The following is a 14,820-nucleotide window of genomic DNA, read 5'->3' on the forward strand; positions in this document are numbered from 1 at the left end:
GCACACACGGGAAGAACATGCAAACTCCACACTTCCCGATCTCCAGGCTGTTACTGTGTTGGCCAACATGCTAACCACTAGACCACCGTGCGGCCTTTTATCATTTATTATTACATTGATTATTATTTGAAATATGACATGGAATCCAGGAAGTGAACTACATGTACTGTACTAGATGTAGAATAGATGGGGGGTAGGATTAAATAAGCTTTGCTTCTTCCTACTCCTTTTGGACGTGGAATGTGAAAGGATGATTCATGAGATGTATTCCATTGGAACCTTCATGCATGTTCAAATAAAACTAAACCAAACCAAACTTTATTCCCATAATACTTTGACTTTATTCTCGTAACATTATGCCACACAACCTTTGGATGTTTTCTCCTGCGCTTCAATACAGAAGTGACAGTAATACAGTACGTGTCATTGTCCACCTTGTGGAAAAGGTTCATGAATTTACGTGTCAAAAATGAAACGATATTTTTTTTTAAACCCACAAAACACCAGACAGAACCCTTCATCATGAAATGCTTTATTGTCGTTTACGCCATACATAAAGTTTGTTACATTGCTTTAAAAATGTTATGCATTTTATTCACCCATTTTAGCGACAAAGTTGACTGACTACACGAAGCCTCTGATTGGCTTATTGGTATCAGCTGACCGCACAACTACCACACACGAGCACCGGAAAAGGAGCACCATTGCCCCCTAGCGTTGGGAAGGCAGGCGTGGTTTTGGAAGCATATTGCAGGCAAGCGTTTAAACGCACACGGATAATAGCCATAAAAACAATCATAACTTCATAAATCACAAATGGGAAAAAAATGTAAATAAACACCCACTCGCCAGATAACGGGACACACTACCCTCCGGCTTCCGTAGCAAAAGAGGCACGTGACCAGTCAAACACGGAAGTGGCGGCTCGAAGTAAACATTTATGGCTGCTACGTTGTTGTGTGTCTTTAGTTGGAAATAAGACTCGGAGCTCCTTGCCACATCGTGATTAAGATTCCGAGCGGTGTCAGTTGAGACTTGGACGGGTCGAGACGTGAAAATGACGCGCGGGTGGCTGATCTCCGAGTGTCTTCTCATCTGCGTCACTCTGTGGAACAACGGCGGCGGAGTTTCTGCCAAATCATCCCGGAGACCAAACGTCGTTCTAATCCTCACCGACGACCTGGACATCTCCTTGGGCGGCCTGGTTAGTAGCGGCCGGTTCCAGCGTGTGTTGTTTGACTTGTGGACGTGCAGTCTGGAGGTAGTTGGACTGCGATGTAAGGGTGGGGGGGCGTTCCCCATCTTGTTGCTGCGTGACGGTAACCTGCTGTTAGTAAAATGACTGCTTTTCATCAACACACTGTACTTCATTTTACGCTAGCAGCGAATAGTATTGTTTGGATGCTGACTATGCTACACTGTATGGACGTGTTATGTTTCTCCTCAGACTCCACTAAACAAGACCAAAAAACTGATCGCTGATGCAGGCATCTCCTTCACAAATGCAGTAAGCGTCCTTGTTTTGGTTTGTTGAATGGTCTTCAAAGCAAGCCTTTCATTGGTTTGGTTCTTCTTTACAAGAACAAAGTTGCAATAGCGAAATGGGGGGGGGGCTGTAATTTTATTAGCATAAATGCAATTTTACAAATACAATACGAAAAAATAATGACATTTTAGTAGCATGGAGTTGAAATATTGAAGTAAAATAGCTTGTTTTTTTTAATCGGAATATGAGAAACAAAACAAAATGAAGTTGCCATTTTTGGAAAATTAGTTTGAGGGAAAAGTCATAATAAAGTCAAAATATTATGGGAACAAAGCTGCGATATTATGAGAAGAAAAATGACAAGAAGAAAGCTGCAATAGCTGAAAATTTGGAAAAAAAATGCTGTAATATTACAAGAATAAAGTAAAAATATTAAGAGAAAAATGTCATATTTTAACGATAAAAAAGGGTGCAATTGTTTCAAGAACAAACTTGTAATATAATAAGGAAACATTATGTCATTTTAGTACCATAGAGTTGAAATAGTACAGAAAAACAGGGAAAAATCGTGATATTATGAGAAACAAAACTAAATAAAATCATCATTTTTGGAAAATTAGTTTGAGGAAAAAGTCAGTATGGGTCAAAATATTCTAGGAATAAAGTCATGATAATATGAGGAGCAAATGTACAAGAAGAAAGCTGCAGTAGTTGGAAAGTTTGGGGGAAAAATGCTGTAATTTTACAAGAATAAAGCCAAAATATTGAGAGAAAAAAAGTCGTATTATAAAAATTATAAAAATCATGTCATTTTAGTACCATAGAGTTGAAATATGATAGAAATTTTGTGGGGGGTTTTCCAATTGTAATATTAGGAGAAACAAATCAAAATAAAGTTGTCATTTTTGGAAAATTAGTTAGAGGAAAAAGTCCTAATTTAATGGGAATAAAGTCCAAATATAATGAGAAGATGTCATTTTAGTACCGCAGGGTTGAAATATTACAGGAAAAAAGTTGATTTTTATCCTAATATTATGAGAAACAAACAAATCCAATTCAAGTTGTAATTTTTGTAAAAAGAGGCTATAATGTGATGTGAATAAAGTGAAAGCATTGTGGGAATAAAGTCCTCATGTTCTTCTTTGCTGTGCTCCAGTTTGTGGCCAGTCCGCTGTGCTGCCCCAGTCGAGCCAGCATCCTGACGGGCAAATACCCCCACAACCACCACGTGACCAACAACACCCTGGAGGGAAACTGCAGCAGCAAGGCCTGGCAGAAGAGCGAGGAGGCCAACACCTTCCCTGCTTTGCTCAAGAACCTGGCCGGATACCAGACCTTCTTTGCTGGGAAGTACCTCAACCAGGTGAGGGGCAGCACCTCCTCCTTGTGGGTCACCACACAGTCATGATTGACAGATGCCTTGTCATGCGTGAGCCAGCGACACAGGCAGTCCCACTGTGATGTGTGAAAAAGGGATGTTAGGCGGGCGTCCTGGTGGATTTTTGGTGTAGATAATCTACAGTATAAATGGGGTCCATATTTCAGGTTGGGGGGCACCTGCACTAGAAGATTTAATGGGATCCCGCAGCCCAAGATGGTTGATAGGTTATCAGTTAGTGAGGACCAGCAGGAATGTAGCGGTGTGCAGACCCATCATTATCTGTGCAACCCAAAGTGCATTTAGTGCAATCCACTTTGTGGAATATGGAATCTGTCAACTGATCTTTTCCTGAAACGTACCTGCTGTATGTTCTACTGCTGATTACTAAACAACCCAAAAAGGTAGAAACTAACTTTTTTTCCTGATGAAAGGCGGGAGTGTAATGTTTCTTTTGGTAGGTTCCATGTTTACTTTATATAGCCATGGAACACAATATTCTGTGTGCCTTGACAGATGGTCCAAATCGTGTAAAATGTCCGCTACTGAAGGGGTTGTCTTTTGAAACATGGCTGGGATTGAATGAGATCATATTTCAAGTTTATGCTACTGAGGTGACATAATGCGGTAATATTATGTGATTCTTCTAAAATTCAGACTTTTTCTCGTTAGATGAGAATTTTTTCTCTTCATATTTTGACGTTATTCTTGTAAAATTAGAGCTGATTGTTTCTTTTTTTGTAGTAGTAGTAGTTTTGTTCTTATCACCTCCGCCAAGCGCAGCGTGGAGGTTATGTTTTTGCCGCCATGTTCAAAATAACTTGGGATGAAATTTTCGGGAATTGTCGGAAATGGGATATGGAAGAACTAATTACATAACATTTAATGTAACATTTTTATCCGTTTTCATGGGTAGACAATTCTATGAACACTTAGCACTATCATGCTAGGTGTTAGCATGTTAACGTTAGCATTGCTAGCATGCTAATATTAGCCTAGTAACAATTTTATCCGTTTTCATGGGTAGACAATTCTATGAACACTTAGCACTTTTTTGTGATTTTCATGAGTATAACCTTAAGCAGACACTCACTGCTATCATGCTAGGTGTTAACATGCTAATGTTAGCATGCTAACAATTATACTAATATTTTTAGCATTTTCAGAGGGAAGCACTTATACAAACACTTAGCGCTATTATGCTAGGTGTTGCCATGTTAATGGTAGCATGTTAACACTCTTCAACTCATTCAAACCCTTTCATGGTATGTTGTCATGGTACCAATATGGGGTGACCTATGGCACTTGGTGGTGCTGAGTGCTCTTCTACTGTAGTTTTCAGAATGTGCCAGGGGCCAATAAAAAAAAGCCGCACATTGGACACCCCTGATGAATGAATACGACCTTGAGCGCGTTTTGTGTTGCAGTACGGCCACTCTGAGGCTGGCGGAGTGGAGCACGTTCCTCTGGGTTGGAGCTACTGGGTCGGACTGGTAGGACTTTTTCTTGATTTTGGAAGGACGAAAATCCAGAAGATCACAGCCGACCCACGCACGCTCTAAATGAAATGTGTTTTCCCGTCAAGGAAAAGAATTCCAAATACTACAACTACACCCTGTCAGTGAACGGGAAGGCTCAGAAACACGGAGCGGACTACGACAAGGATTACCTGACTGATGTCCTGGTGAGATGTCGTCTAAGCTGAAGCCTCCGTGAGCCGCGAGGAACTGATGACTTGTCTCCTTCAGGCCAACATGTCCCTCAGCTTCCTCCAGTACAAGTCCAGCTACGAGCCCTTCTTCATGATGGTGTCCACGCCGGCGCCCCACTCGCCCTGGACGGCGGCACCGCAGTACCGGGGCCGCTTCAACGACACCAGGGCGCCCAGAGATCCCAATTTCAACATCCACGGCAAGGTAGGCTTCCAAGAAAGGCTGAGGGCGTGTTTCACTACGTCGACGTGGAGTTTAAGTGCAGGTCGGACCGGTGTTGACTTTGTGTCGCAGGACAAGCACTGGCTGATCAGACAGGCCAAGACGCCCATGGCCAACTCCTCCATCCACTTTCTGGATGACGCCTTCAAGAGACGGTCAGTGGAAACCCGCATTTCCGGCACTTCAATCCATCCTTAACTCTTCATGGCTTCTTGGGTTTGGGCCCACAAGATGGCAGACTCTGCTGTCCGTGGACGACCTGGTGGAGAAGATAGTGAAGAGGCTGGAGGTCAGAGGAGAACTGGACAACACCTACGTCTTCTTCACCTCAGACAATGGCTACCACACAGGTACACACACACATGCACACACACACACACACATGCACACACACACACACTACAGTCCACATGAATCATGTTGTTTTGTCCTCAAACGCGGCCTATTATTAGTCAAAGCAAAGCAAATTGGACGTATTTTTTGCCAAAATAAAGCATTGTCAAGCATAAAAATGTTTCTGTGGGGTAAAATCTTTACAGTATTAAAGATGGACAATCATTTGCGATGAGGTAGTATGAAAAATTACAATTTTAAATATTTTAAAAATTTGATTGTTTAAAAAAAAAGTGAGAATTCATTTTTTTCATTTGAACTTTTTAGATTAATTTAATTTAATGTTAATTTAATGTTTTAATTTAAAAATTCTAACCTTAATTTGAAATGTATTAACAATTAACAACAATTTGAGTTGCGATGGTGTGAAATCCTAATTAGAATCTGAAAACCTGAAATGTTTTCAGATTCTTTTTCAATTTGTAATTTTTTAAAACTTTTTTATTTCAACTTTTTAATTGAATGTTTAATTTCAATTGTAACCTCGATTTTGTATTTGACGATATTAACGAGTCGTAATCATAATTTACAATTAAACAATCTTTTCAAACTTGTAATTGTTTAAAATGTATTTTTTACTTTTCTTTAGATTTTTAATTTGTCCTTTTTCATTTAATTTTTAATTTTTTTTTATTTTAACTTGAATTTTAAATGTCTGCACAATTGAAGATTTTTTTAATTTGAATTTTTTACATTTTTAATATTTATACAGACTTTTTTGTTTTAATGTTTTTATTTAAATTTAATGTTTAATCAAATTAAAATTTCAAATGTTTTTAAACGTTTCATTGTTTAAAATTATTTCTGTACATTTTTTTGTTTTATTTTGTTTTATTGTTTCCTTTTTCATGTACTTATTTTTACTTTAATTTTAAATGTATTAACAATTTGAGATGAGACGCTGAGAAATCATACTAAAATTGAACTTTTTAAAATGTTCATTTGTTCACATTTTTTAGATTTTTTAAATATATATATATATATTTTTTTTCTTTTTTGTTTTAATATTTTAATTTAAAATGTTTAATCATATATTTAATAAATAATAATAATAATAATAATAATAATAAATAAATAAATACATTTTAATAAAATCTTTTCAAATTTGTAATTTCTTAAAAGATAATTTTTTATTTTCATTTAATTTGTTATTCTTTTTATTTAAACTTGAATTTTTAAATGTATTAACAGTTGATGACAATTTGAGATTTTTTAAAATGTTAATTTGATCACATTTTTTTAAGGTGACTATAGGGGTGTTGTTTCATGTCGAGAGGGCTCTAATCATGTTAAACTGTATTTAGAAGGTGGTAAACAGGTTTTGTATGTCTTATATGTCTTATTGTCTCTTATTATGTCTACTATATGGGTAATAGGAGTGTAAAGGTGACTATAGGGGTGTTATTTCATGTCTAGAGAGCTCTAATCATGTTAAAAAACATATGTAGAAGGTAGTAAACATGTTTTCTATGCTCTTAACTACGGAAATCTTGCATTTATAAATGATAAATGAGGGTTTAGTGTACCTGATTACGTTCGTACTTTCAGGTCAGTTCTCGCTTCCCGTGGACAAGAGGCAGCTGTACGAGTTTGACATCCGCGTCCCTTTGATGGTGCGAGGACCAAACATCAAGGCCAACCAGACGAGTCAGGTGACAGCTTTCACCATCTTTCCGATGACATTCCAGCTGCGGTCGCATCCGTCCTCCTCCGGAATGGAAAAAAGACAAGAAAGAGCAGCGTCAATGTCCAAGTGTCCTTACGTCCACAGGTTCTGGTGGCCAATGTGGACCTGGGCCCTACCATCTTGGACATCGCAGGATTCAACGTCAGCAAGACGCAGATGGATGGCGTGTCCTTCCTGCCCGTTCTGGTGAGACAACCCTCAATTGTCTACAGCGAAAGGGGAGGGACTACCATAAAAAGGGGTTATCGCCATTTGCTGGTGGTCTCGGAACATAACACCCACGAAAAGCGGGGCTCTTTCTACTATATTGGGCAATAGGAATGTCATGGTGACTCCAGGCCTGTTATTTCATGTCTAGAGGGCTCTAATAATGTTAGAAAGTTTATTTAGAAGGTTATAAACAGGTTTTCTATGCCTTATTTTCTCTCATTATGTCTACTATATTGGGTAATAGGAGTGTACACAGTCCTCTTCAGTAATTGTACTGTGTGTACTACGTAGTTACTGTAGTTTCTGAGTGCGTACCTGCACCTCATATAAGGGGAAATGTTCCGAAAAAGAAAAATGATGGTGGTGTAAAGACCCCCACTGCCTATTTGGTGCAAGCATGTTATTTTATGGCTGTGCTTCTTTTATTTTGAAGGCCTGATTCTATTTGAGAGTTTTTGTGCATCCAGGAGGGGAAAAGGAACGGCAGCGCTTGGAGATCAGACATCCTGGTGGAGTACGAAGGGGAAGGAAGAAACGTCTCGGACCCCGCCTGCCCCCTGCTGGGACCCGGCGTGTCGGTAAGATGAGCCTGTCGCGTTCGGCGACGTACGACGGATTGAAAGCGTTGTGTCCCTTGTGAAGGAATGCTTCCCAGACTGCGTGTGCGAGGACTCGTACAACAACACCTACGCCTGCGTGCGCACCGTCGCCCCCTCGGCCGACCTGCAGTACTGCGAGTTTGACGACAACGAGGTACGAGCTCCCTTCTCATCTTCCGCTGGGGCGCGGCTTGATGCTGGCGTCCCCCTGCAGGTGTTTGTGGAAGTCTACAACCTGACCGCCGACCCCTTCCAGCTGAGCAACATCGCCAAGAGCATCGACCAGGAAGTCCTGGAGAAGATGAACCATCGCCTCATGATGCTGCAGTCCTGCTCGGGACAGTCGTGCCGCACGCCCGGGGTCTACGACGCTCGGTTGGTAGGAGGGAAATGCCTCTGCGACCTTGTGCTCCGACTCACCCGTGTTGTTGTCGCAGGTACAGGTTTGAGCCGCGCCGGATGTTCACCGCCCACGGAAAGCCACCAAAGATGAAGCCGCTCTAAAGATTCCTGCTCCCGTCAGCCTCGTTCGTCAACAAACCCACGAGGGAACGTGAAGACAAGCTCAGTTAGCTGCAGCGTGGATTCCAATTGGGTCTCACACACACACACACACACCTTCAAACAGGAAGTCCATTCCTCTACATAAAACATACGTTCCTATGTATGCATGTATGTATAAAACATGCATACACCGTGTACAAGCAGCTGTTGTACGTAGAATTATGATACAGCAGTACCTCACTGTTTCTTACTCATTTGCTCCAAAAGCTCCGAAAACCAAATACATTTTTCCCAGACGAAATCATGTAAATCCACACCTCCAATGAGTTTGTTCTTGAATTCAGTGGTGTTTCTCACCTTCTTTGTCAAAATTTCTTTGGCCCCGTGGCAGGCTATTTTGCAGCCGTACTCACCAAGGATGCTTTGTTTGGGCGTGGTGTATCCTTCTGCAGAATCAGGGATGTTCGTCAAGTACGGAGTCAATTCAATAAGTTCAATAAATTATTCAAATAGATTTGAAAAATAAAATACGATTCAAGAAATGTAATACATGAAATTAAAGAATGTCAAAGTACAAAATAAATATAATCAAATATTAAAATATATTTTAAAAATAAGATCCTATTTTTTTAAATTATAAATAAAATTACACAGAATGTTAATAAAGTACAAAATGTAATTATTCAAATGTATTTTAAATAAAATAGTATTTTTTTAATAACAATGAATAAAAAATTAAGAATTTTAAAATTGAGATTAAATACAATAAAATTATTACAATTTATTTTAAAAAATAAAATACTGTTTTTAAAAAATGTAATAAAATTAAACAAAGAATCTTAAAGTCCAAAATGAATAAAATTAAATTATAAGAAAACGTTTAAAAAAAAAAACCAATGTTGTTAAAGTACAAAATATTTTAAAAATCTAATTTAAAAAGAAACAAAATTGTAAATAAAAGTAAGGAAAGTTAAAGTACAAAATCAATTAGAAAAATATTTTTTAAATCAAGTTTAAAAAGAAATCAAATTAAGCAAAGCATGTTACAGTACAAAATAAATTAGAAAAATTAAATTCCTAAATGAAATGGGAGAATGTTAATAAAGTAGACAAGTTTGATACGCTCAATATTGCAAACATTTTAACAGAATCATGAGAAAAGGGGGGCATTGATATGTAGGTTTGGCTGTGCAGTGGGTACCTCGTTGTCGTAAGATTTGCTTTACTACTAAAATTGCTGCCAAAACTATGCCTCGCTTTTCTTCCGGCCAAACAAACTAGTCCGTTTTGCCTGCGTGTCATTCCGTGGACTCGAGCGCGCAAACAAAGAATCCCCACGCCTTGTGGTGGGGTTTATTTGTAATTATTCACTGCTGCAAAATAAGCCACCATGGGGCCCAGGAAAGTTGCAAGTGCCAGCGTTTTGATAAAGAAGGTGAGAGAGAAACAGCCCTGAATTGTGTGGAATAACAAAAAGTACTACTGTGAGTATTCATACTGTATACTGTATACATGTACAGTTGATTGTATGCTCAGCAAAGGGTTCCCTTGGAGCTTTCACTAACTAGCTAACTTCCTACGTTGGACATGCAGCGACTGTGTTTTAGATTGTTTTGTTTTTGCTTATTTTTTCATTTGCAACTTTGAGCGTGTTGCCGTATTTTGGTGTTTGATTGAAGCCCTGAGCGGAAAAACGATGCTGAACGCTGAAGAAAATTGTCTGTCAGTGAAGACTGAGTTGTTCTTTTGGCGTCTTTTCAAATAATTATTATTGTTCTTGATCAACTTGAACTGATGATGCACTTTTCCTCTTCTTTGATGTTTTTGTGCAAATTAAAGATATTTCAGATATGAGACAAGGTGCTTAACAACGTTTTATTGTTTTGCTTGACATTTCTGTGCTCCACTTTGGTGTTTTTAGAGATTTTAACGTGGAACCAACCTGCAACCTTTTTTTTACTTTCACTCTGGTCTCCCAGCATCAGCCATCCCACGCTCTGTGGAGGACGGGCAGGAAGGGCAGGTCGGTGCTGCCCAGGTAGGTCCGCCCCCGGTGCTGGAACACGTCACTGATGGCCCACGTCAGTCGGCCTTCTGGGTCGTGCAGGGAAGCCAGGAGCAGGCCTTCCGGGTCCAGCTCCAGGACCAGAGCGTAGCGCGGCAGCAGCACCTTGTAGAAGCTCAGAGGAACCACCTGACCACAGCGATCAACAATCACATACATGCTTGTAATACAGCTTTGTTCCTGAGGGGGCGACAGAGACCACTTGGAACCAGAAGAATCCACATCCGCCTCTTATGATTCCACACGGCGATGGAACACACGGAAGACATTTCAACACCCGTACCGTTCTTTACTATAAAGTTGGCAGCATTATTCATGCTGCCTCAGCATTAATAATAAGAATAATAATATATACTAATGTATATTAACACAATATACTTATTAATGAAATTCAAATAAAAGTAAAAAAAAAAAAAAAAAAAATTTACACCATCCATCCATCCATTTTCTATACCGCTTCATCTCATTAGGGTCGCGGGGGCATGCTGGAGCCTATCCCCTGGACTGGTCGCCAGCCAATCGCAGGGCACATATAGACAATCATTCACACTCACATTCATACCTATACCTATACCTATTAGAGTCGGGCGACAGGCGGGGTACCATATTGTCTCAAATTCTTAATTATTGTTAATACATGTAAAATTAGGATGAAGGTTAAAATTTAATTTAAAAAATTAAAAAAAAAAATTATTTCACATCATTTCATCTCAAATTGTTGTAAGCTCGTGGGAATTAAAGATGAATTTAAAAAATTAAACAAAAAAAATCTGTAAACAAAATTTAAAATCTACAAATTAAAAAAAAAAAATTTAATTGGATTTGACACCATCTCATCTTAAATTGTTGATAAACTGAAATTTCAAGTTAATCAAGTTTTAATCATATTTTTAAGTTTTAAATAAGTTTTACGTTTTAAATAGTTTAAATTTAAAATTAAGGTTACAATTAAAATTTAACATTAAATTCAAAAGCTAAAATTTAAAATCTATACAAAAATGTTATCAAAATTCTGAAAACATTTTAGATTTTAGAATTATAATTAAGATTTCTCATAATCTCGTGAATCGTTTATTTTTTAATTTTAAACATTAAATTAAAAGTTCAAAAAAATTAAAAATCTACAAATTTTAAAACATTTTTTTAAATTAGAATTTCACACCATCCATCTCAAAATTTAAAGTTAATTCAAATAAGTTTTAAATAAAGTTTTAATGAATTTGAAGTTTATACAAAAAAGTTCAAAATATAAATTTTAAATGAAGTTTTAATAAGTTTACATTTGAAATTAAAATTTAAAAAATTACCAGTAAATTCACATTGAAAAAATGTGAAACAATTAAAAAATTGTTAAGTTGAAAATTATAATTAAGCTTTCACATTCTCTCATCTCAAAATTGTTACATTTAAAAATAAAGAGTAAATTAAAATTACAAATCTACAAAAAAATGTAAAATGCTATTTTAGTTCATTTTTAATTGAATTTAAAACTATATATTTTGAATTCAAATGTGACAGCATCTTGTCTGAAAGGCAAAGCATGATGGGAAAGCACGCTGACCTTGGCCAGGAAGCGTTTGACAGCCGGGTAGGGTGCGATCATGTCCAGGAAGGGAGGCGTGAACGTGCGGAAGCGCGGCGTTGTTATGCCGACCAGGAATGTCCCGTGGTCGCTGAGGCGGATGTTGTCAGGATAACCGACCATGTTGTCCATGAGGACCTCCTTGGTACCGGCCTTAGGGCCTTTCAGCCAGAATCTGCCACGACACAAACACTGTCAGTGTGTGTGTGAGTGTGAGTGTGTGCGTGATACCTCAGGATGCGGCCGATGCTGGTCTCGGCCAGCAGCAGGAAATGCTCGTCGGGTGACAGCGCGATGCCGTTGGGCATGTAGAGAGAATCCAGCAGGACGCTCACTCGTCCCGTGTGAGGCTCGTAGGACAGAAGACGGCCGAGGTCGTTCAGCTCCATCACCTGAAAGAAGACGTCCCGCTCTGAGCCACCGGGGGGGGCAACATGCTAGCCGAGCATCCTGGCGAAGCCGTGAATCCTCACCTCCAGCGTGACGTGTCTTCTCCCCCAGCGACTGGAAGAGTCGGTGAAATAAATCATCCCAGTCTGGGACGAGATGTCCAGGCCGTTTAGGAAGGCGAAGGGGACGCCGGCAGCGCCTAAAGACAAAAAAAAAAAAAAAAACACGGCAGTTTTGTTACACAGCGAATTTGAAAAAAAAACAATAAGTGACACATACCGTCCGAGTTGGACACGAGCATCGTCTTCTCTCCGCTTCGCGGGTCGACGCTGTGCAGCCCCAAGTAGGCGTCGGCCACGATGAGGTTACCGTGGCGATCCAGGCGCACACCGTGAGGACGGCCGCACACCGGCTCATAGGCCGTGCTGCTTCCTGGTGGCACAAACACGTGAGTATTTGTGGCGCCCCTAGGGACTGCATACATGTACGTAGAGCAGTGGTCCCCAACGTTTGTCCTTGTGAGAGCTACTTTTACAAAATGAAAATGGCCAAGAGCTACTCATTTTTGTAACATTTATTTTCAGAGCTTATTTTAAACCCAAACAAAGCGAATATGCTTGTTTTAGCAGAACATGAACAAAATGCTGGTGTCCACAACTCACATGTTGTATTTCACAATGCATTTCTTTCTACTGTTCTTTCATTATTAACTGAAAACCTGAATGAAAAGCAGGCTTGCGGGCACCTCATGTGGTCGTGGGGGCTACCTGGTGCCCACGGGCACCACGTTGGTGACCCCTGATGTAGACAATGACTTGCTCAGGCCATGGCGGCCATGTTTTTCCAACCAATCTTGCTCAAATTTGACACAAGGGCTCTTGCCAGTCCCCTGCAGGCGTGTACCAAATTTGGTGGCGATACGGCTAAACACGCTCACGTTACAGTCTGGTGTGCATGCAGCTGTGCGAGAAATTTCAAGTTGGAGTATGTCGTATCTGTGAGAAAAATAATAGCACCGACGACATAGTAGGTGTGCGCAGTTGTGACGCATTTTCGTCCTTTTCTTTGCAGCGGTTTGAGAGTAGAAGAGTTACGAAAACACAAAGCAACCACATTCTGGTAGGTTCTGGCCCATTTGGGTGATGAAGGTGAGGCTGTCATCAGAGCCGATCCGCCACAGCTTCCCATCCACCGTCCCCGTGTAGATGTTCCCTGGAAAAACACACATTTTATTTTACTAATTGTTGCACAAGCGGCTCACAGTGGGGTCAGAGGTCGAAGGTAACACACCGTCCTCATCAGCAGTGAAGGATTCTGGTCCGTGGAGTTTCCCCTCAAAGAGCCTGCAACCTTCCTGCAAGCGAGTGTTGGCGGCGAGCGGACCCTCGAGCGCCGGAGGAGGCCCCTTCAGCCTGGAAAGTCGGTTGAGTCGGGTCAAAGGTCAAAGGTGATGTGACGGTTGCACGTTAGTGCACTTACATGTGCGGCTTGGGGTCGATGGGCGACGGCAGGAAGTAAAGTCCAGCAGCCACGGCCAGCACCGCCACCGACAGCCACCTTTCACCCCACCTGACAACACAGCCAGAAGCCAATCCGCCATGTTTGTAGTCCATTTATTGTATGACATTGCAGCTGTTTTCCAGTGTCTTTAAAATCAGATATCCACAAATATATACACATAAAATACAATTAGTAGTGTGTTCTTGTGGCTTTTTAGGAAGTCCACAACAAGAACCGACCCTATTTCGATGGACTTTACCTCCGAGTCACCTTAAATGAAATGTGATTTGACGCAAAAAGACACGTTTGAAGGCAGCCGAAGTGTCGAGCGACCTTGGAAGCTCAAAAAGTGATTGTCGCTCTCTTTTGAGCGTCGCGCCTATTTTCACAACAATTCAACCTAAATTAAAATGACATTCTGAAACTAGTCTGGTGGTCCAAGATGGCGTCGGCCTGGAACTAATAATCTTTTTTTTTAAAGAATTTGGAAAAAAAAGAAGAGTTGAACTTACATTGTTTAAAGTTATTCTCTCAGTCTTTCGAGCGTCGCGCCTATTTTCACAATTCAACGTAACTTTAAATGACGACATTCTAGCGCCAGTCTGGTGGCCCAAGATGGCGTCGGCCTGGAATTAATAAAAACCTTTTTAAAAAGGAATTCGTAAAACGAAAAGAGTTTAACTTAAAATGGTCGTCTGCCAACTTTAATGAAGATAAGAAAAGAGTTGAACTTACATGGTTTAAAGTGTTCGTCTGCCACCTTTAATGAAGTGCACACATTCGTTGGAGAAACATCCGGCCCCTGACTTCAAAGTAAAGGTACAGGGTGTAAGAGGAAGCTTCAGGTGGCCAAAATGTTCAGAGACCGCCAATAACAATTCTACATAGAACATCACGTTTACGATTTTACCGCACGTACATTGGAAAAAAAAAACTTTCTGCGATTTACGTTGAAGTCAGCTCGGCCTTTTCCCGGTGCTGTCACAATAAAACGTCTAACCTGACTACAGAGAGTAGGGGGTCAAACGTGGGTCAAGAGGAGGAGTTGCAAATTGAAAAATATCAACCAACAACTTAAAAAAAAAGAAAAAT

General features: G+C 40.0%; 2 protein-coding genes across 4 annotated transcripts; one reads left to right on the forward strand and one right to left on the reverse strand.

Moving 5' to 3' along the window:
* The first annotated feature begins 867 nt into the window (after positions 1-867).
* On the forward strand, positions 868-10,050 carry gnsa (glucosamine (N-acetyl)-6-sulfatase a). 2 transcript variants are annotated; one of them, XM_054768437.1, is made up of 14 exons: positions 868-1,204; positions 1,448-1,507; positions 2,643-2,849; positions 4,292-4,357; positions 4,450-4,548; positions 4,613-4,780; positions 4,871-4,953; positions 5,030-5,148; positions 6,740-6,843; positions 6,963-7,064; positions 7,556-7,666; positions 7,731-7,841; positions 7,902-8,062; positions 8,131-10,050. In XM_054768437.1, exons 1-14 carry the CDS (start codon positions 1,058-1,060, stop codon positions 8,189-8,191), a joined length of 1,599 nt encoding a protein of 532 aa, XP_054624412.1. In that variant the 5' UTR covers positions 868-1,057; the 3' UTR covers positions 8,192-10,050. The 2 variants fall into 2 exon arrangements, with proteins under 2 accessions (XP_054624412.1, XP_054624411.1); XM_054768436.1 differs by having other exon boundaries at positions 869-1,204; positions 8,125-10,050.
* Positions 9,043-14,683, reverse strand: zgc:194209 (uncharacterized protein LOC570908 homolog). 2 transcript variants are annotated; one of them, XM_054768439.1, is made up of 9 exons: positions 14,464-14,683; positions 13,708-13,797; positions 13,519-13,640; positions 13,339-13,440; positions 12,508-12,660; positions 12,312-12,427; positions 12,070-12,230; positions 11,818-12,013; positions 9,043-10,385 (listed from the first exon to the last, which is right to left on the reverse strand). In XM_054768439.1, coding segments are annotated over exons 1-9 (1,155 nt in total). In that variant the 5' UTR covers positions 14,466-14,683; the 3' UTR covers positions 9,043-10,172. The 2 variants fall into 2 exon arrangements, with proteins under 2 accessions (XP_054624414.1, XP_054624415.1); XM_054768440.1 differs by lacking the exon at positions 14,464-14,683 and adding an exon at positions 14,241-14,453.
* Between the last annotated feature and the right edge of the window lie 137 nt (positions 14,684-14,820).

The sequence above is a fragment of the Dunckerocampus dactyliophorus genome, chromosome 2 (genome assembly GCF_027744805.1).
Source record: "Dunckerocampus dactyliophorus isolate RoL2022-P2 chromosome 2, RoL_Ddac_1.1, whole genome shotgun sequence".
In the NCBI taxonomy this organism is placed as follows: domain Eukaryota; kingdom Metazoa; phylum Chordata; class Actinopteri; order Syngnathiformes; family Syngnathidae; genus Dunckerocampus; species Dunckerocampus dactyliophorus.

What these genes read in the sequence shown, in the direction of transcription:
- gnsa (XM_054768436.1), top strand. Translation starts at nt 1,058, where the DNA reads ATGACGCGCGGGTGGCTGATCTCCGAGTGTCTTCTCATCTGCGTCACT. An exon ending in AGACAATGGCTACCACACAG is followed by an intron (nt 5,149 to 6,739) that starts GTACACACACAC and finishes TCGTACTTTCAG; the next exon opens with GTCAGTTCTCGCTTCCCGTG. An exon ending in CCCGGGGTCTACGACGCTCG is followed by an intron (nt 8,063 to 8,124) that starts GTTGGTAGGAGG and finishes TTGTTGTCGCAG; the next exon opens with GTACAGGTTTGAGCCGCGCC.
- zgc:194209 (XM_054768439.1), bottom strand. An exon ending in CTTCACTGCTGATGAGGACG is followed by an intron (nt 13,441 to 13,518) that starts GTGTGTTACCTT and finishes GTGTTTTTCCAG; the next exon opens with GGAACATCTACACGGGGACG. An exon ending in GAAGACACGTCACGCTGGAG is followed by an intron (nt 12,231 to 12,311) that starts GTGAGGATTCAC and finishes GTCTTCTTTCAG; the next exon opens with GTGATGGAGCTGAACGACCT.